This window comes from Gallinula chloropus, assembly GCF_964237585.1.
Source record: "Gallinula chloropus genome assembly, chromosome: 5".
Taxonomy (NCBI): Eukaryota; Metazoa; Chordata; class Aves; order Gruiformes; family Rallidae; genus Gallinula; species Gallinula chloropus.
Genome location: NC_140090.1, coordinates 22,977,192 through 22,994,681, shown reverse-complemented (window position 1 = coordinate 22,994,681; position 17,490 = coordinate 22,977,192). Strand labels below are relative to the sequence as shown.

Here is a 17,490-nt window from a genome sequence, read left to right as displayed (position 1 = left end):
GGGCACACGCGCACCGCGCCGCCTGCGCGGCAGGGGGACGGGAAGGGAGGGGGACGGGGGGGGGGGGGGGGGGCGAGGTGGGGGAGCGGGAGAGCGCCGCCGCCGCGCAGCTGTGCCTCTGCGCCGACCCCTGCGGCGCGGGCGGGCGGCCGGGCCCCGCGGGCCGCGTCGCCCCGGCGCGGTAAGCGCTGCAGCGGGGCCGACTCCCCGCAGCGCGGGGGCCGCGCGAGCCAGGACCGGAGCAGGCCCCGGGCTCTCGGCGGGTCCCGCTCATTGTTCCTCGCACGAGCCCTGGCAAACAGGAAGCCGCCTCGGCATGGGGCGCCCCCTCCGCCCCTGGCGGGTGACTGGCAGGCCGGGCGGCCAGTGCGAGCGGCGGCGGCTGCGAGACGCGGCCAATGAGCGCGCGCGCGCGAGCGTAGGCGGGAGTTCCGGGCTGGCAGGCGGGCGGGCGGGCGGCGGTGTCGGCCGGGCCCCCTCTCCCGCTGCAAGCCCCACCTTTCGGCTTTCCCGCACCGTCAATCAAAATAGGAAAAAAAACCCCGGAGTAGGCTCGGGCCGCCGCCGCCGCTTCAGCCCGTGAGCACAATAAGCATGTCCCCGGCGGCAGCCGCCTAGCCCCAGCCAGCAGGGCCTGTGTGCGAGCCAGCCAGCCTGCCTGCCTGCCTCCCGCCCAGCCAGCCAGCCGGCCGCTCGCACTCACACCATGACCGGTACGTACGCACCGACCGAGCCGCCCCGCGGGGCTCCCTGCTCCTGCTCCGGCCCTGCGCTTCCCCGCTCCGGCCCCGGAGCGTCCGTGTGCGAGCGAGGCGAGAGCGGCACTGAGAGCAGCAGCAGGAGGAGCAGGGGGAGGAGGGAGAAGAGGGGCAGGGGCAGCAGCACGGGGAGGAGGAGGAGGAGGAGGAGGAGGGCTCCGTGCGGGAGGGCGGGGGGAGCGCTGGGGTTAGGGGGGGGGAGAGGGAGGGAGGGAGAGGGAGGGGGGTGATCGCTCCCGTCAGTGACTCTCCCCTCCCCCTCCCCGCTGTGCCCGCAGCTCCCGAGAAGCCCGTGAAACAAGAGGAAATGGCTGCCTTAGACGTGGACAGCAGCAGCCACAGCGAGTATCTCCAGCACGGCAACGGCGCCGCCTCGGCCTCTGCCGGGGCGGCTGCCCCCCAGGTAAGCGCAGGCCCGGCCGGGCCCCTTCCCCCCCTCCCCCGGGTGACACGTTGTGAGCGGGTGCGGGAGCCGGTGCCGCCGCCGCCGCTTCCTGTGTGCACGTCTGCGAGGAGCCCGGTCGCTGTCCCGCACTAACCGCCACCCACTTTCTCTCCCTGAACCCGCCCATTGTGGGTAGGACGCTCAGCCGTCACCGCTCGCTCTGCTGGCGGCCACCTGCAGCAAGATCGGCCCGCCGTCGCCGGAGGAGGATGAGGCCGCCGCCGCCGCCGCTGCCTCTCACTCTGCCGGAGCGGTGAGTGCCCGCCCCGCCGCTCTCGCACGGCCTGCCGGGGGGAGAGACAGCACAGCCAGCCAGCCCGCCCGCCCGGGGGGAGGGACGGGACACACGGCACTGCCCGCCCGGGGGGAGGGACGATAGCAGGGCCGACCTGCCAGGAGAGGGGTCCCCGGGCTCCCCTGCCTCTCCAGGAGGAGCCGGGCTCCCGGGAGGAGGAGGGAGCCTAGCTCCCCCCTCCCCCGCCGTTGGGAGCGGCGCCTTCATTTACTTTCAAAAACGGGGGGAGGCGGGAAATCTTCCCTCCCCCGGCCCTGGCACCGCAGCGGCTCTCTCGGCACTCGGTGAGGCTGGCAGGCATCTCACCTCCACCTGAGCGCACCTCCGGTATCCTCCCCTTAGCTGTCAGCCTGGAACCGCGCACCCAGGCGGGAACACAAAATGAAGGCTGACTGTGGGGAAGGATGTAGTTTGAAGTAAAATGGCTGTTTAGAAGCGAACGCGGCGGTGGGAAGCTGCTTCCTGTATCGACGCTGTTTTTCTGAGGTGCAGTTATCATGCAGTCCCTCGTATTGCAAACTGCATTTCTGGCCTTATCTCTCATGCGCTGTCGGCTCTGAAAGGAGCCTTGATGACCTTGGGACCTTGTGTGATGAGATGGATCTTGCAGAATAGAAATGTATTCTTGTTGAAGCAAGTTTAACCCTCTCCATAACAAAAGCCTAATGGAAACTCCTGTGTTCCTTAATTGGTCTAGCTAAACTCTCCTCTTGACATATGCTCATAAAGTTAAAAGAGATGGGGCACTTCTAAATTACAGATGCCTAAAAATGTCGGTATATTAAATGGGAGTTCCAAAATACCTCCTAAAATGGCATGATGAAGCATTTTTTTGGCCTTAGTCCTCGGGAAATTGCATGTATTCTGTGCTCTTTTTTTCTTTCCAAAAAGGGTTTTAATACAAGAAAAAACACAACGTTTTTGCTTTTAAAGTAAGTCTCGTTTTTTAAACTTGCTGGACAACAGCCTTGTGTTTTTAGGATTCTTCCAAGTAGGAGAACTGCAGAGTATTACACTGGTGGATGAAGTGGCTCTGGGAAGCTCGAGCGCTATGCTTTAAATACTTCGTGTCTGTACATTTCAACTTGCTTTACATAAAGGGAAGCTGCAGCAAAATAGTTGACTGAGGTCATGAAGCAAGTTGTAGACTAATGACAGAGCTCAAGAATATATTAAGATTCTGCCCCCCTTTCAAATGGCCTTTCTGCTGAACCTGTTTATTTTCTCAAGCTGTTAAATCTTTCTAGACATTCCTAGGTGCCCGATCCCTCTAAAATCTGTTTCATAATACCAGATGCATAAGGTGCTGAAAAGTGGAGTGTTGAATCTGTCTCTTGCATAAACATACACATTGAAAAATGAATGATGCTTAAAAGATAGCCTGGTCTCCTATATCCACCGTGAGGTTGTTCTCATGTTAAAGCTGAAATTGTGCACCTTGAGGATGGGTTGATGACTGAGCGTGAGCAGTGCTGGGTCTGACGGGGTACAAGAGTGCAGTCACAGGGCAAATGGATCCTCATAGTTCAGCGTGGGCAGAGCGGTTTTGAAATAGTGCTGCTTTATTCCTGTTAAATTAATCTGTTGTTATATTTATGTATAAAGGGCTTTTCAGGGCAAGACAGAGGCAATCCAAGAGAAGCCAAAATCTTAGTTAAAACTAAATATGAATATAAACTCACAACTTTTCATACATGCAGATAAGCCCCTCCTACCTATCTGCTGTGAGTTAGGCTATAGCATTCTGGTAATTTTTACACTCCTACAACATAGATCTTGAATGATTCAGAATATTTTGGGTGAAAGCTAAATATAAATTGAAGGAGATACCTACAGCAGCTGAACTAGACAGTGGAGATAATTGCGATGACCTTAATAAAGGGAGAGGAGGGACTAAAGTCCCTGAAATAAATTATTTGTAAAAAAACAGGATGCTGAAAGAGATTTAGTGCAAAAAAAGATTTTTTTTTTTCCCTAGTCCCCAGAGCATATCTTATTGGGGAGTGGAAGGAGTGATGAGCTAAAAAGGGTTAAATTGTAGGTACCTCATAACGCGTATGGAAAATGAAATCTATATGCATGGGCAGAGACATACTGTCTTCCTGGTGTGTGTGATGCTGTTCTTTCCTATGCATATAGATGGATCAGTTTAATATCTGTCTCTAAGTGATGGTGCCTGATGGGGAGGGAGGCAGTCCTTTCCCAGAATCTTCTATACCAGGGCTGCAGTTCTGATGGCTGAACATCTGGTAGAAATCTCAAGACATACAAACTGATAGTGGAAGTTAAACTAGGCGTTTCCTTTCAGAAGCGTTTGAAGAGCTTGCATGTGTAAGGATAGTGGTGCTGTGTGTTTGGGACTATTTTGTTAATGCTTTACTGACATTCACTTGGTAGGAACTGGTGGGGCTGAAGCCAGTTTGCTAGGCTAGCCAGTTATTGCACACTGCTTTCCTGGCTGAAATGGTATGCTGCAGCTGCTCCCCAAGAGACCCAGAGCATGATTTAAAAGCAGCAGCAACAACAAAACTCCCAGAGGAGCACAGGGAATATTGCATGTGTGGGATTTGGGGAAGAGCTGGAGCAAATGTGATTGTGTCTGCTGTGAGCTAGTCAGCCCAGCTTTGAGCCCAGGGCTTGGACCAGATGACCTTCAAAGGTCCTTTCCAACTGAAATTATTCTATGATTCTATGGTGGTATCTCAGTCCAAACCTGCTGTTTGAGTGGGTGCCACTTTTATGCCACTGAAAGGATTAGTGTGGAAATAAGAAGACTAATGAATGTGGCAACTGCTTGGTATGGAAAACAAGTGAAGAAAACAGTTGACAGAGCTAAACTCAACCCTCTTCTCTCTTCCGTTCCGTCGGTGAACTAGGCAGGCTGTCTCTAGCCCACAAGGTTTTCAGCTTGGCCCAGGATTCTGGTTAGAGCTATATTTACTTTTGGATGACAAAATGCTATCAGGCATTACTGCTGATCTCGTCTTTGTGCATTGATGGAGATTGTAGTCTTTCAGCTTAAGCTTTGACACCATGATTTATTCTGCCTACGATCATTCCAGACACCAGTGCTTTGTGTTTTGCCTGCTGGTGTTTGGTTTTAATGTAGATGGCCTTGAGTTTGTGGCTTGCTTACCTGAGAACCTTTTCCTTGGTTGCCACACTGCTGCATCCATGTGCTTGCTGTGTTCAAGTGCTTGCCATGGAAGCTTCCCCTCAAATATTGCTGCTAGCTGGTATGTATGAAAGCCTTGCTGGGGTGTTTTGTGCTACTGCCTGACCTAGAACGGCAGCTCGTATGTTTTGACCTCCATAAATGTCTTTCCTGCTCTTGGGAATTTAAACTCTGAGAAGTATTAGTTTGGGTCTTGCTTTTTCACTCTTTATCGTTGAGTAATAATTGTGCTTTAAATTTTCATATTTAGGACTCTTTTTCATTTAGCTATAAATACTCTAGTTTCGTTACCATTTAAACACCTGCAAAGATTTTAGCATTAGGTGAAAAGGAGAAGCAAGGCAGAAGGTGGCAGAGCCTTGCATAGCGGAGAAAACAAAAGAGGAAACAGATTAGAAAATGTGGTCCAACAAAGTATAGTATAGTTGTCACATGATCAGGTGGTTGTTTAAGAAGCTACAAAGTGGAGATGATAACCCATTGTTTATGTTCTTACTTCATTGCAACACAAAGCTAAAGAAAGTCTCTTGAATGTTCATGCTCCCAAGGGCTATTCCTGTGGTTGTGCTGGGCATGGTTGGGACAGGTGAGGATACAGTGCAAGACTGGTGGGAGAGTGGGGTAGGGGGACTGGCAGGTGGGTAAACTGAAAAAAGTGGTGGGCTGACTGAGAAAGCTTTTGGCTCTGACAGCTGCCAAAGAGTGGGGACTCTCAGGGATGACTGCCCCAGTTGTGGTATGTAGGTACATCTAGTGTGCTGCAGGCTGCACTGATTCTTTAGTCTTTAAAAAAAAAAAGCAGGGGGGAATGATTTCTTTGTGGTGGTGTTTACCAACAATATATGGAAAACATTTGGAGAGGTTAATAATTAGCAGTGTGGGGAAGATGAGTATAATTTCTCTGCTCTAGATAAAACATGTGTTTGTGTCTTCTACAAATAAAGGTTGGAGTGTTTTAAGACTGCTTTGGCATATCTCGAGCTTTAATTGAGTGTCAGTGCTTCACAGAACTTAAGGAAAATGTGGAATTCCAGTTTGTTTATGCCTCAGAACATTTCTTTAACCATTTGAGATGCATCTAGCTAAACCTCAGTTTAGGTGGAACTAGTGATGGTGCTGATAGGATAGAGAAAAATTAAGTCATTTTAAATCTCATGTTTTCCACTAGGCAAAAATATGGGTGATGTCATGTGTCAGAGTTACCCATGCTTCTCAGCTCTCTGGCCTGTGTGATAGCTTTAAGAATGCTCAAAGTTATTCTGACATCCATTTTCTCATTTATGGGTTATACTGTAGCTCCTGGATGTGAACAGATGCACCAGAATGTGTTCAGCCACTTTAGAAAAGTCTGCCTGGGATTGTCTTGCCTCTCTCGGTTGTGTACTGTTGCAAAAGTTTCAGGTAGAATGTAGTGCCCAACAGTATGTTTCCCCTGTTGCTGTCCAGAAGCTTATATTTTAAAATCTTATTTTACTTCTGGATTCCAATTGTGTCTTCCTAATGGTGGACCAGAACCAAGTGTGGAAGTTCTTCCACAGATGCTTTAAGGATGTTCTTTACAGTTTTAGAGAAAGATAATGTGTGTTTTAAATAATTTCCATATTTAAAAATAGCATATCCCAAACCCTTATCTCCTGCATATTTAAACATTAGTAAGAAGTGTAAGATTGCATAAAAAGCTGAGGCAGGTAGGGATCTCTGGAGATTGTCTGGTCCAACCCCTTTGCTCAAAGCAGGGTCAGTGAGAGCAGATTGCTTAAGACTCTGTCCAGTGGGTTTTCAGTATCTTCAAAGATGGAGCCTCCACAACCTCTCTGGGCAGCCTGTCCCAGTGTTTTATCACCCTTATGGCAAAAGACAAAAAAATAAAGATAAAGGTATTTTTCTTGTGTTACAGGGAACAGAGTCAAAAGCCTGAGTAAAGGGCTAATAGAATATTAATGAATAATAAGAGGATAAATAAATATCCTCTGCATAACCCCATCTACCAAGCCAGTCATCTCATCATAGAAGGTTGTCATTTCCCTTTCTAAGTCTAGGCTGACTACTTCAGATCACCCTTTTTTTTCTCTTTCTTCAAGGTTATTTGAAGGTTGTTGGGGTTTTCTTCAAGGTTATTTTCAAGGTTATTTGCTCTTTTGCATTCCCAAAGATGAATTTGAAGCCCCAGGTCCTCTTTCTTGTCCTTCTTGGTGATTTGGTAGAGCCTTCAGCTCTTGAGTTGAAGTTGCGAGCAAAATGAGCCATTTCACACAAAAATCTGTGCAAAATTCTAGTTTTGGATATAGTTATACAGAGGTTAACACACACATAGAGATTAATAATTAATAAACTAATGAAGTTGTATATAAACTGGTTAAAAATGCCTCTTTGTTGCCATGTCTCATTCCTTAATAGTGCACCTTTCTTGTTTCTGCTAATGTCAGGGACATTGTATTGTCTTAATTTAGACAGGTTCTGAACTTCTGCTGATTAAAAACAAGCTATTAAACTCTTGGGTTGAGATGGCCATCTTCAGCAAAAAGATGTAGGTACCATTAAATGTTAAATATGTTCCACCAGATTGGAATTGTCTTTTAAAATAAAATTTTAAGCATGCCTTTTTTCCTTGAAACAGTCTTTGATTCTCTAAACTTTTGATTTGGGTAAATGTGTTTCTCTGAATTGAATGGCTTCTTTGGCAGAGGTCTGAAACATGCAACAGAATTAATTTGCCTTAACAAGCAGCTTTGTGTCAGGTGAACCACAGTGACTGATGTTGAACATGTTTTTAACCTATGGCAAGTACAAGATAGAATGTATTAGCTCATACCTTAATGAAAGAGTTGAAGCAAGTGCATTTTATCTTCAATTTGTAATGACCTAAGCATGCACAGATAGTTTACTGTAGCTCAGTAAACATATGGTATTAAACCCATACATTAGAGCCCTAAGTCTTTCATAAAACAACAATTTGGATGAGGCAGTGGCAAATCTTGTTCATTAGCTATGTGATTTTTTTAAATGTATAGGAGCTCATGACTCATTATCTGTCCACCTCTGCTTGTTTTGCTGATGCTTTTGCTCCAGGAATAAATGGGGCAAAAGTGACTTTGTGAAAAGTGCAGCAAAAAGCGGTTCACAATAGACTGGCACAGATAAACGTTTGGTAGCTCTTTAGCAATAAAATACTGAAGGCTAATGGTGTGTGTCCAGTTGATCACATTTGACATGTTGAAATACAGGTGCCTACATACAGCAGTTCTTACAGGGATGTTTCTGCCCTTTTAATTTTGCTTTGGTGAACGATGTTTTATTTTTTTCGACTCAAGTACCATACCTCAGTATGGTTTAGATCACTTTTTAAAGGTATTTTTTTTCTTTTGTATGTGTTTTTCTTGTCTCCTTCCCCATTTGACTTAACATAGTTCTCATTTTCTCCAAACAAATTGAACGAGACAATTACTAGATTTTTATTTATGGTGGCCCCTCATTCTTCAGGGATGAGAATTTCATCTCAGAGAGATCTCTTTATTTTACTCACTGGAAATTATACAAGGCTTGTTAAAGAATCAAAAGACAGGCTGAACAGCAGTTGTTGCTTCCACTCTTTGGTGGTACTTGACCTTTCTTCAGGTGGACGTATCATCTGATTTTAATTCTTCCCGTGCCTTATGCCAGCTACTCTCTTTGCTTTGTTCCTGCCTCTTTCTCTTGTTTCCTGATACTGCTTCCAGTGAACTCCCCGTTGCTTCCTGTTCTCTCCTCCTTGGCTGAGTAGTGCTAATGCTGAACTTTCCTCAGATCTTTGTCCCTTCCTTTTGACACAGAGCCTTTGGATTGCAACCATCCAGCCTTCTCTTAAAGGAGCAGCTTCCAAATAACTGCTGTCTGAGTATCTGTTGATAAGGAAAAGAACTGTTGCTTTATCTCTACCCTCTAAGTATGTTTCACATATGTCTGAGAGACAGCAAACAAACTCTGGTCTATTAGGACTGTACTGTACAGATCAGTGAGTGGGCTGTAGATGTTGCTGCTCCATTCATCAGGGGTAGAACTTTGAGCTGCTACAACATTTAATTTTGTGAGGTTTCCATGAAAGTTTACTACTCTTTTTAGTAGGAAAAGGAGTCCAAGAAACATTCTGCTTAGCTCAGCAGACTTTGAGAAAGGGTATAACAGTAAAGCTTGTTACGGCAGGTTGATGACCAGCTGAGGTTAGAGATCACCCTCAAATACTCTTTAATATACAGGGTTTTTTCATGCTTTAATACTAGTAATTTTCATAGCTGCCAGATAGCTTCTTGAAAGCCCCACCCTCTTTCTGCCCCTCCCTCCTCATGATTCATCTGGTGGTGTCTGATAGCCAGCAGTAAGAGCAACATGTGAGTAACAGGCATTTCATGTACTGTCTGTGGCAATAACCTCATATCCACGTGGATGACTACCCTGAACTTCTCTACAGACTGATGAGTGCGTCTACCGAAAGAGCAGCTCTATTGAGCTAAAATCCTTACAGAGTAGGATTTGAGGGAAGATTTCAGCAGATAATGAAAAGGTGAGGAGAGAGATGTGTGTCAACATGAAAGGGCAAAGGCCATTGAATAGTGGTATGGAAATCAACATATGTTTGGGGAGGAAAATAATAACTTAGGTCATTTCCATATCATGAAGGAGACTGGTTTCTTTGAACTATTTCTGTGGAGGGTACATATAAGTCCAGTTACAACCTAAACAGTCAACATTTGCTTATACACGATCTTAAATCAGTGTGAAATTACATCGGACTTGTAATGCTTCTCACTACTTTTTCTTCCTCTCTTGTTCTAACGGATACTATCAGCGAACCTTAGTATATGATATTTTATAATGACACATACTAAACATATAGCAATCATTTTTGCTTTTGGCATTTTCTGACTGATGTTTATCTATGACTTTTATGGGTTTTGAAACTTTATAAAACCTTCACTTAAGTATTTATATACTAGTGAATTGAGTAGTTAGGAACTTTCTTAGCAGCTTTACAGCAACCAGCACCTATGTGTAAACACTATTAAACACAAGACTATAAAGCTAATGTGGTAGCAGAGGAAAATGCTGTTTTCTGGATAAGATGGTCTGACATGGAATATTGCACATTTTTTTGTAATCTCATAAATTGTAAGCTTGGAAGACTAAATTAAAACGTTATTGAAATGAAAGGCTAATCAGTATAAGAGGGGAAATAAAATAATCAAATGGAATTACCATTACTCCCTTTTCTCTTTCTGATTCTTGAAGCATTAAGGCCATAAAATTAGTTCTATTCTGGTCATACTGTAACTATTTACTAATAAATTACCTGAAAAATTATTTATAAACATTGAGGGCAAAAGAAGGCTAGCATTCTTTTCTTAAGTCACACTTATTATTTGAGTGGAATTTAGAACAGAGTTGTGCATTTTCTTATTTAAAATGAAGCTTGCCAAGCACAGTAAAATTATTTTTAAAAAAGTAAGCACTCAGATTTAAATAGAGTATTTTTCTTGTACGTGTAAACATCTTAGTGTCACAGCTCAGAATAGGAAAGTGAAAAATAGGAAAAGTGAAAGCAAAGTCCCACCTCACACTGTGGACTAAATTTGCTCCTGCATGCTGCAGGATTCATTCAGGCTGGCTGAGTCTCTATCCTCTGTAAGAGAAGAATCAGCTGTGTGCTGTATTTTGCATATCCAGGTTTTATTCTAAAGTCAGGCAGAGAGCAGCATCAGAAGGAAGCTGTGATAGGCTGTAACTTCCTTGCCAGGAGTGATCACAGGATTGGTGCAGAAGGACAAACTAGAACTTTTCTTTCTATGTTTTGTGTACTCTGCCAAATAGACATTTCTTTCACAGGGTTGAATGAGTTGTAAGACAAGTTTCTGACTTGTTGCTGAATATTAAGTTATTCCATTGGTTTGCCATAGCATCGTAAGAAGGATAAGGAGAAATTAACTGCGTCTTTTTTAGATTCATGGTTATTTACAATACCAAGTTGGTTGGCTACACAAATCTGTGATAAGCATTGCAGGATGTTAAACCTAATTCTTAATACTCTATTCTGAAAAAGCTTGCTTTGGTAAAGAAAGGTAAGTGCAATTAACCTTTTCTTTACTGAATAAGAAACAAAACCATACTAGAATCATCTTCAGGTTCTTTAATCTTTAACCATGCAGGGGTCTGTAAATAAACATTGACCTTTTCTATTGTTCCAAGTTTTTTTTTATTTCCCCCCCTGCTGGATACATACGACTAATCCAACTATGATTTCAGTGTAAAAGTCCTTAGTTTAGGGGCCTTCTTCCCTAGTGAAACAGTAACTCAGAAGCTTATAAATACTAGGACTTTGTATTAGACATAACTTAAACAGAGGCTATCCAGTCTTTCCAACTGTGTGACTGAGTCGGCTCTTAACACTCTCCCTACTGCTGAGAGTCACAACATGCACATCTTTGCCATGTATAACAAAGAGGCAAAAGGCAGTGGAGCTCCAGAGATAGAGGCAACGCTGGTGCCATGGTGATTGCTCCACTTCTGTGCAATAGGTGCTGGGCTAGGTAAAGAGCATAGCTGAGTCCCAGGGAAACCTGGTGATGACAGCTCCAGCAGCCCCTGCCATCTCCCTTCTTCCCACAGCCAGGGATTGGGATTACCCAGCAGCCCCCACACCAGAATAACCCTACTGCTGGTCATCTGATGTAACCATAGCACAGGAGCTGCATTTGGCCTGCTTGCAAGCCACATGCAGCTCATGAACCACAGGTTGGCTACCCTGATTTAGGCATTAGCTCACTTACAAACTCTGTATTTCATAGGTCTAATCCAGTTGCTGCTGTTCATATGGGCTGCACTGCATGTTGTCCAGTAGTGTGTCAGTCTCTAATGTTGAGCTGCATGACTGTTGTAGCATATAGTCTGTATTTCTCTTGTTTTAATTCTGTCCTTTCTTTTTTCTTTTTATTCAGACAGGGGATTTGGCTTCTGTGCAATTAACAGGAACCCCAAATAGATGGGAGGTCTTGTCTGCAGCTCCTGCCACTATAAAGGATGAAGCTGGTAATATTGTACAGATTCCAGGTGCTGCCACAGTAACTTCAAGTGGGCAGTATGTCCTTCCTATTCAGAGTTTGCAAAATCAACAAATCTTTTCTGTTGCACCAGGATCAGATTCATCGAATGGTACAGTGTCTAATGTACAATACCAAGTAATACCCCAGATCCAGACAGCGGATGGTCAGCAGGTTCAACTTGGCTTTGCAGCCTCTTCTGATAATAGCAGTATAAATCAAGAAACTGGTCAAATTCAGATCATTCCCGGCTCCAATCAAACCATCATTGCCTCTGGAACACCTTCAGCTAATATTCAGAATATCCTGTCACAGTCCGGTCAAGTCCAGGTTCAGGGAGTTGCAATTGGTGGTTCATCTTTTCCTGGCCAAGCACAAGTAGTTGCTAATGTCCCTCTTGGACTGCCAGGAAATATTACTTTCGTACCCATCAATAGTGTTGATCTAGATTCTCTGGGACTTGGCAGTGGTTCTCAAACCATGACAGCAGGCATTAATGCAGATGGGCACTTGATAAATACTGGACAGGCCATGGATAATTCAGATACTTCTGAAAGGACTGGTGAGCAAGTTTCTCCTGAAATTACAGAAACCGCCACTGATAATGACTTATTTGTGCCAACGTCATCTTCATCACAATTGCCCGTTACCATAGACAGTTCAAGTATATTGGAACAAAATGCAAACAACTTGACCACAACTAGTGGTCAGGTTCACAGTTCTGATCTTCAGGGAAATTACATCCAGACATCAGTCTCTGATGACACGCAGGCTCAGAATATTCAGGTCTCCACAGCACAGCCAATTGTACAGCATATACAGCTTCAAGAGTCTCAACAGCCAACCAGTCAAGCCCAGATTGTACAAGGTATTGCGCAACAGACAATCCACGGTGTGCAAGCAAGTCAAAGTATATCTCAACAGGCTCTTCAAAATCTTCAACTGCAGCTGAATCCTGGAACTTTTTTAATTCAGGCACAAACAGTGACCCCTTCTGGGCAGATAACCTGGCAGACATTTCAAGTGCAAGGAGTCCAGAACTTGCAGAACTTGCAAATTCAGAATGCACCTGGTCAACAAATAACTCTAACCCCTGTGCAGACTCTCACTCTTGGTCAAGTTGCAGCAGGTGGGGCGTTGACGTCAACTCCAGTTAGTCTAAGCACTGCTCAATTGCCAAATCTGCAGACAGTTACAGTAAACTCTATAGATTCTGCTGGTATTCAGCTGCATCAAGGAGAAAATGCTGGCAGTCCTGCAGGTATTTATTTTCCTCTTCTCGCAGAAAATGTTTTTTTATTATTGCATGTGCTTGGTTTGGATGGTGATAATTGTAAGATGATTGTCTTGCTGTGGAAACCTACAAAATACAGTAGGTTAAACGAAGTGATGATAGATTTTACTTGAAAGTATTGTTCCATTAGGAACCACTTTAATGGTAGAACATTGTTCTACGTCGCTTCTCTTAGTGTAAGCTCCTGTAACCCCCAACTGGTCATATTAGTTAACAGCACTTCTAATGCAGTGTTTATCTCTGCTTGTAAGTCTTATGGGGCAGAACGTCTGCATACAGAATTGTGGAGGGGGATGTCTGTCTCCTAACAGAGCAGTGTCATTAGCATGCCCCGGTCTTCCCCATCCTGATGAGGAGAAGTTTGCATGGACAATCCAAATGCTTCTGTTGATGCAGGTTTTTTCCCCTGAAAATTTTCAGAGCCCCTGAAGTGCTTTTATTCATCTACTGCTTTGTTAAATTCATTTCCTACTGATTTAATATCAGTATATCTATGATGTATAAAACTCATGTAAGCGGAAGTGAAACAAGCATGTACATACCAAAATGGAGGCTGTGCTTAAGAACGTATGTGATTTTCCAGTACTGCTGACTTGCATTATGTGTCAGAATGTGCAATTTTTCAATGATAAATTTCATGGGTGTGTTTTACCTCTGCGAGTAGAGAAGAAACCTTTTTTTTTTTTTCAAAAAAATTGCCTATTTTCAAATATGAGAAGAAATAAACGTGCTTGCTTATTTTTGATAAATTTGATACAGTGCGTTGCAATCTCTAGTGCATAGGTACCTAAAAAAATTAGTAAGACATGACTGAAGTTCAAGACATTTTGCTGTGCCAGAAGTTGTTCAGCCTTATCATTGCAGGGTTGTACCCGCGTCAGTTATGAGGGGCAGAGTGAGCAGTAGAGGTAATTTGGGAGGAGGCAGTTGTACAAAGTAGCTTGGAATCACCATTTTGCTATTATCATGAGATCCAAGCCTCTGGTTCGTTAAGATACTGAAGTGTAAATATTTTACTTAAACAGTGTTTTGTATTGTATGCCTATTTAAGCATGTGAGATGAATGCAATATGAAGTGAAAAATACCTAGAGGAGCTGCTGAACTGGGCTTGTTTCAAAGGCTGCTGATTATAATAGTTATATAGTTATTGATATTGGTATATTTTATGTCAGGATGCTTGCTTTCCCTTTTGAATCTAACATTGCATTTTAAATAATAAGCTGGAATGTTTTTCTAGTTCTTTTTCTTTTGTTTTGGAAATGACTTCAGCATTATGGGCTTATGAAAGCAAAATTACCCAGACCTAGATAAGCCCACTTTTCATTGGCTTGTCGGCAGCATCATCAAACGGAGGAGTGTGCTGCTTACAAAATTTGCTCTGCTGGGTAATCTTGTTTCTTAAATTTTCTATTTCCAGTGACTGCAGCAGGTCTTGTCTGTCTCAGTTGCACCTTGTCACCAATAAGGACAGTGGGTATATACATCAAAAAGAAAAAAACATGTATTGTGCATGGTAGTACATCTAAACTCAGATATCAGAATCAAACTCTTGGAAAAAGAGCCCTGTGGCTAATATGAAATATAAGGAGGATGAGAACTTCTTTGTTTCTGAGATTTATATTTGGTGTGGGATCACGTAGATAATGTTACTGCTTGTTGGAATAACTTGCCAGAAACTTGAGAGAAAGGTAGAAAGGAACAGGAGAGAAAGACTGAAAGAAAACACATGGAAAGGAATTTGAGCCTGCTGTGTATTGATTTGTCTATTGACAATCCTTGAGAGCGTTTCAATGATGGTTCATAATAAAATGCAAGGGAGGTCCATCAAGCATTCCCTGACTGTATTTTCCCCATGAGAAATTTCACATGGGAAGAGAAGAGAGTAAATGAGATATGTGAAATGTGATTAAATAGGCAGGAACAGTAGATGAATAGCAGAAACTGTTGCCCAAAGTGACTAAATATGAACACCTGGTTATATTACAGGTAGGGTGGAGATTTATAGTGACATTTTTCCTACTTGTCTAGGAATAGTAAATGGACTGGAAGGTATTAAAACTGCCATCCCCTACATTTGGGTAGAATTTAATTGTGCCTCCTTTATGTTACATGAAACTCACTTTTCCAAAGTAACCGTCAATGTGAAACTGCTTCTGACTAACAGAATCAGACTGAATTATCTTGATTGACCTTGAGTGTCTTTTCCATACGTATCTGGTATTTTGCCTATATCGGAGCTGTCGGAGAGAACATTTTTCAGTGATGTTTTATTTCTAACCCCTTGCAGTAGGGCATGGCACCCTTTATTCGGGTTCAAGAATACATGGCGCAATTAGAAGCAGATAGTAAAATTATTTTTAAAAAAATGTTAAAATACAGTTTTTTTTCTCATTTGCAGATGAAAAGAGCGCTAGTTTAGTTTTAAACTGAAAGAGGAAGGCATGTGTGTGGGACAGCAGTGAGAGAAGTTAAAGCTAAAGGGTGAGAAGCTATTTGATTCCTCTTTTTTGCAAACTACCAACAAACTTTGAAGTAAGATAAGAAGGGCTTCCATGTATTTTTTCCTTCCAGCCCAGTTAACACACTTCCTTCCATAACAGTTGGGCTGTATTTTCTGTTTCATTTAGTAAAACTTTTCTACTTGAGGCAAAATAAAAAGAACAGATCCTTAGTCTTAGGTCACAGATGGTTGGTAGTTAACTGAAGTCCAGAGAACATAGATTGCTCTGTTAGCAATCTAGCTGTGAGCACTGTGTGGTAGGTTTTAGATTTTGGTAGCCACAGCCCGTTGTGTGAGAGGTGTTCTTCCATGGCTCACTACCCAGGTAAGTTCTGCTCTCATGAAAGGGGAAAATTGGCTTTACACCTAGGTCCTGTGTTTGCTTACATGATGGAAAGTCATCACAGACCTAACACAAAGCTGGTATCTTTGTCCAGTCCATGTGCAGTTTTCTTTGAAAAATGTCCAGTAATTACTCTTCTGCTAAAAATGTCCCCTTTGCCAGGCATGCACACGCAGAGACTGCCACTGCACTGAACTGGCTCTGAAAAGTCTCGGCTGAGCTTGTTTATCTTGGAATGTTTATTGGAGCTCATATTCCCCCTCATTGTGCTTCCTGTTGTCTTGTGGTGGATAAGGGAAAGGGATTGGTTTGTCAGAGCTGAAAGGTTCAGTGTTGCTCTTCAAAATGTACAGCTGTATCAAATAGTATCTGTGTGTTAAACACTGGCAAGAAGATACCTTTCTCACTGGTGTTCTGGCTCCAGGCTTCTGGTCTTGAGGGGAAGTTAAACCTGAGGAAGCTCTCTACTAGTAGTCTTCTCCTTTTGTTGGCAGTGAATAATAAAATACTGCACTGTGTGTAACAAAAAGAGCTATTCTGCGCACGGGTCATGTTGCTCTTCAGCAACTTACCTCTTCAGGAAAGGTATTTATTTTTATTAGCATGTTCATAGATTTCTTCTTCAAGCATTTCATACAAAGTAGTAGTCCTTTTGGAAAAATACAGGATACTGAAATGTACCAACTTGATTTTCATGTTTCTGATCCTGTAAATTTGTCAATTTCAAAGAATTTTTAAATTGCTGGATTATTATTACTATTTTCCCCTAAAGCCATTGTCCAAACAAAGGACACTCAACAGTGTTAATCAAAGTCTAATACTAATAGTGTCTTGGCTAATTTATTAATCAATTCATTAATAAACAGTTTTGAATTGGTTATCTCCTTAGAAAAAATGGCAATTTTACCAGGTCTTATCTAGGTTGCTTAATGTTTTACAAGATGCTGGATAATTTATTTTTTTTTTAAATACTTTTGACTCAGACACACTCAGCTGGAAGATTCATTTATTTAAAAATAAACTACAAACAGTTTTCCATGTTGGTCTACAATTGGAATAAAGTCAAAAGGATTCCTTTCAAGAGTTGACTCAAAATGCCACTGCAAAATTTCTACAACTTTCTTCCTAGCTCCTCTACTGCAGGAGTATACACAGCTACTTCAGGACTCATCTGCCTGCTGCCATTGAAGCTTACAGTCATGCCTGATGATCCACTTATTTCAGATGATATAGAGTGGGAGTGGTTGGCTATTTGTGGTCGGGACTTCATTCCATTCCTGCCAGAACGTGAAGTCTTTATCACACTGAAGTAATTTAGTTATTCTAAATTTGGCCAAAAAATTGGCAGACAATTTTTAAGGTAAATAGTTGCCCAAGTGACAACTTACCTTTCATCTGCTGGTATCTTGAGAGGCTTTGGTCTAACATCTGTTAGGTAAAACAGTCTAAACCCCCAAGCAAAGTAAGTTAAAAATGGAGTATTTACAGTTTTACTTGCAAGAGTGTTTGTTGCAATGTTTCAATGCTTCTGGTGAAGTAGTGTGGAATGCTACTGGAAGCATAGCTCCCTTCTGGCATCTAGAACTTTTTAGAAGGTTTTTGGCTCGTTTTC

The 17,490-nt window shown here is 43.2% G+C and overlaps 1 protein-coding gene across 1 annotated transcript in view; it reads left to right on the top strand.

Annotated features, from left to right (window-relative positions):
* Window positions 1-316: 316 nt before the first annotated feature.
* The window catches only part of SP3 (Sp3 transcription factor), a gene marked incomplete at its 5' end in the record, with an annotated part of 37,647 nt that continues 20,473 nt past the window's right edge, over window positions 317-17,490 (top strand). Inside the window, 4 exons of the mRNA XM_084264546.1 lie at window positions 317-579; window positions 1,002-1,161; window positions 1,340-1,456; window positions 11,639-13,001. Of these exons, the coding sequence (XP_084120672.1) occupies window positions 317-579; window positions 1,002-1,161; window positions 1,340-1,456; window positions 11,639-13,001 (1,903 nt within the window). The remainder of the gene's footprint in view (window positions 580-1,001; window positions 1,162-1,339; window positions 1,457-11,638; window positions 13,002-17,490) is intronic.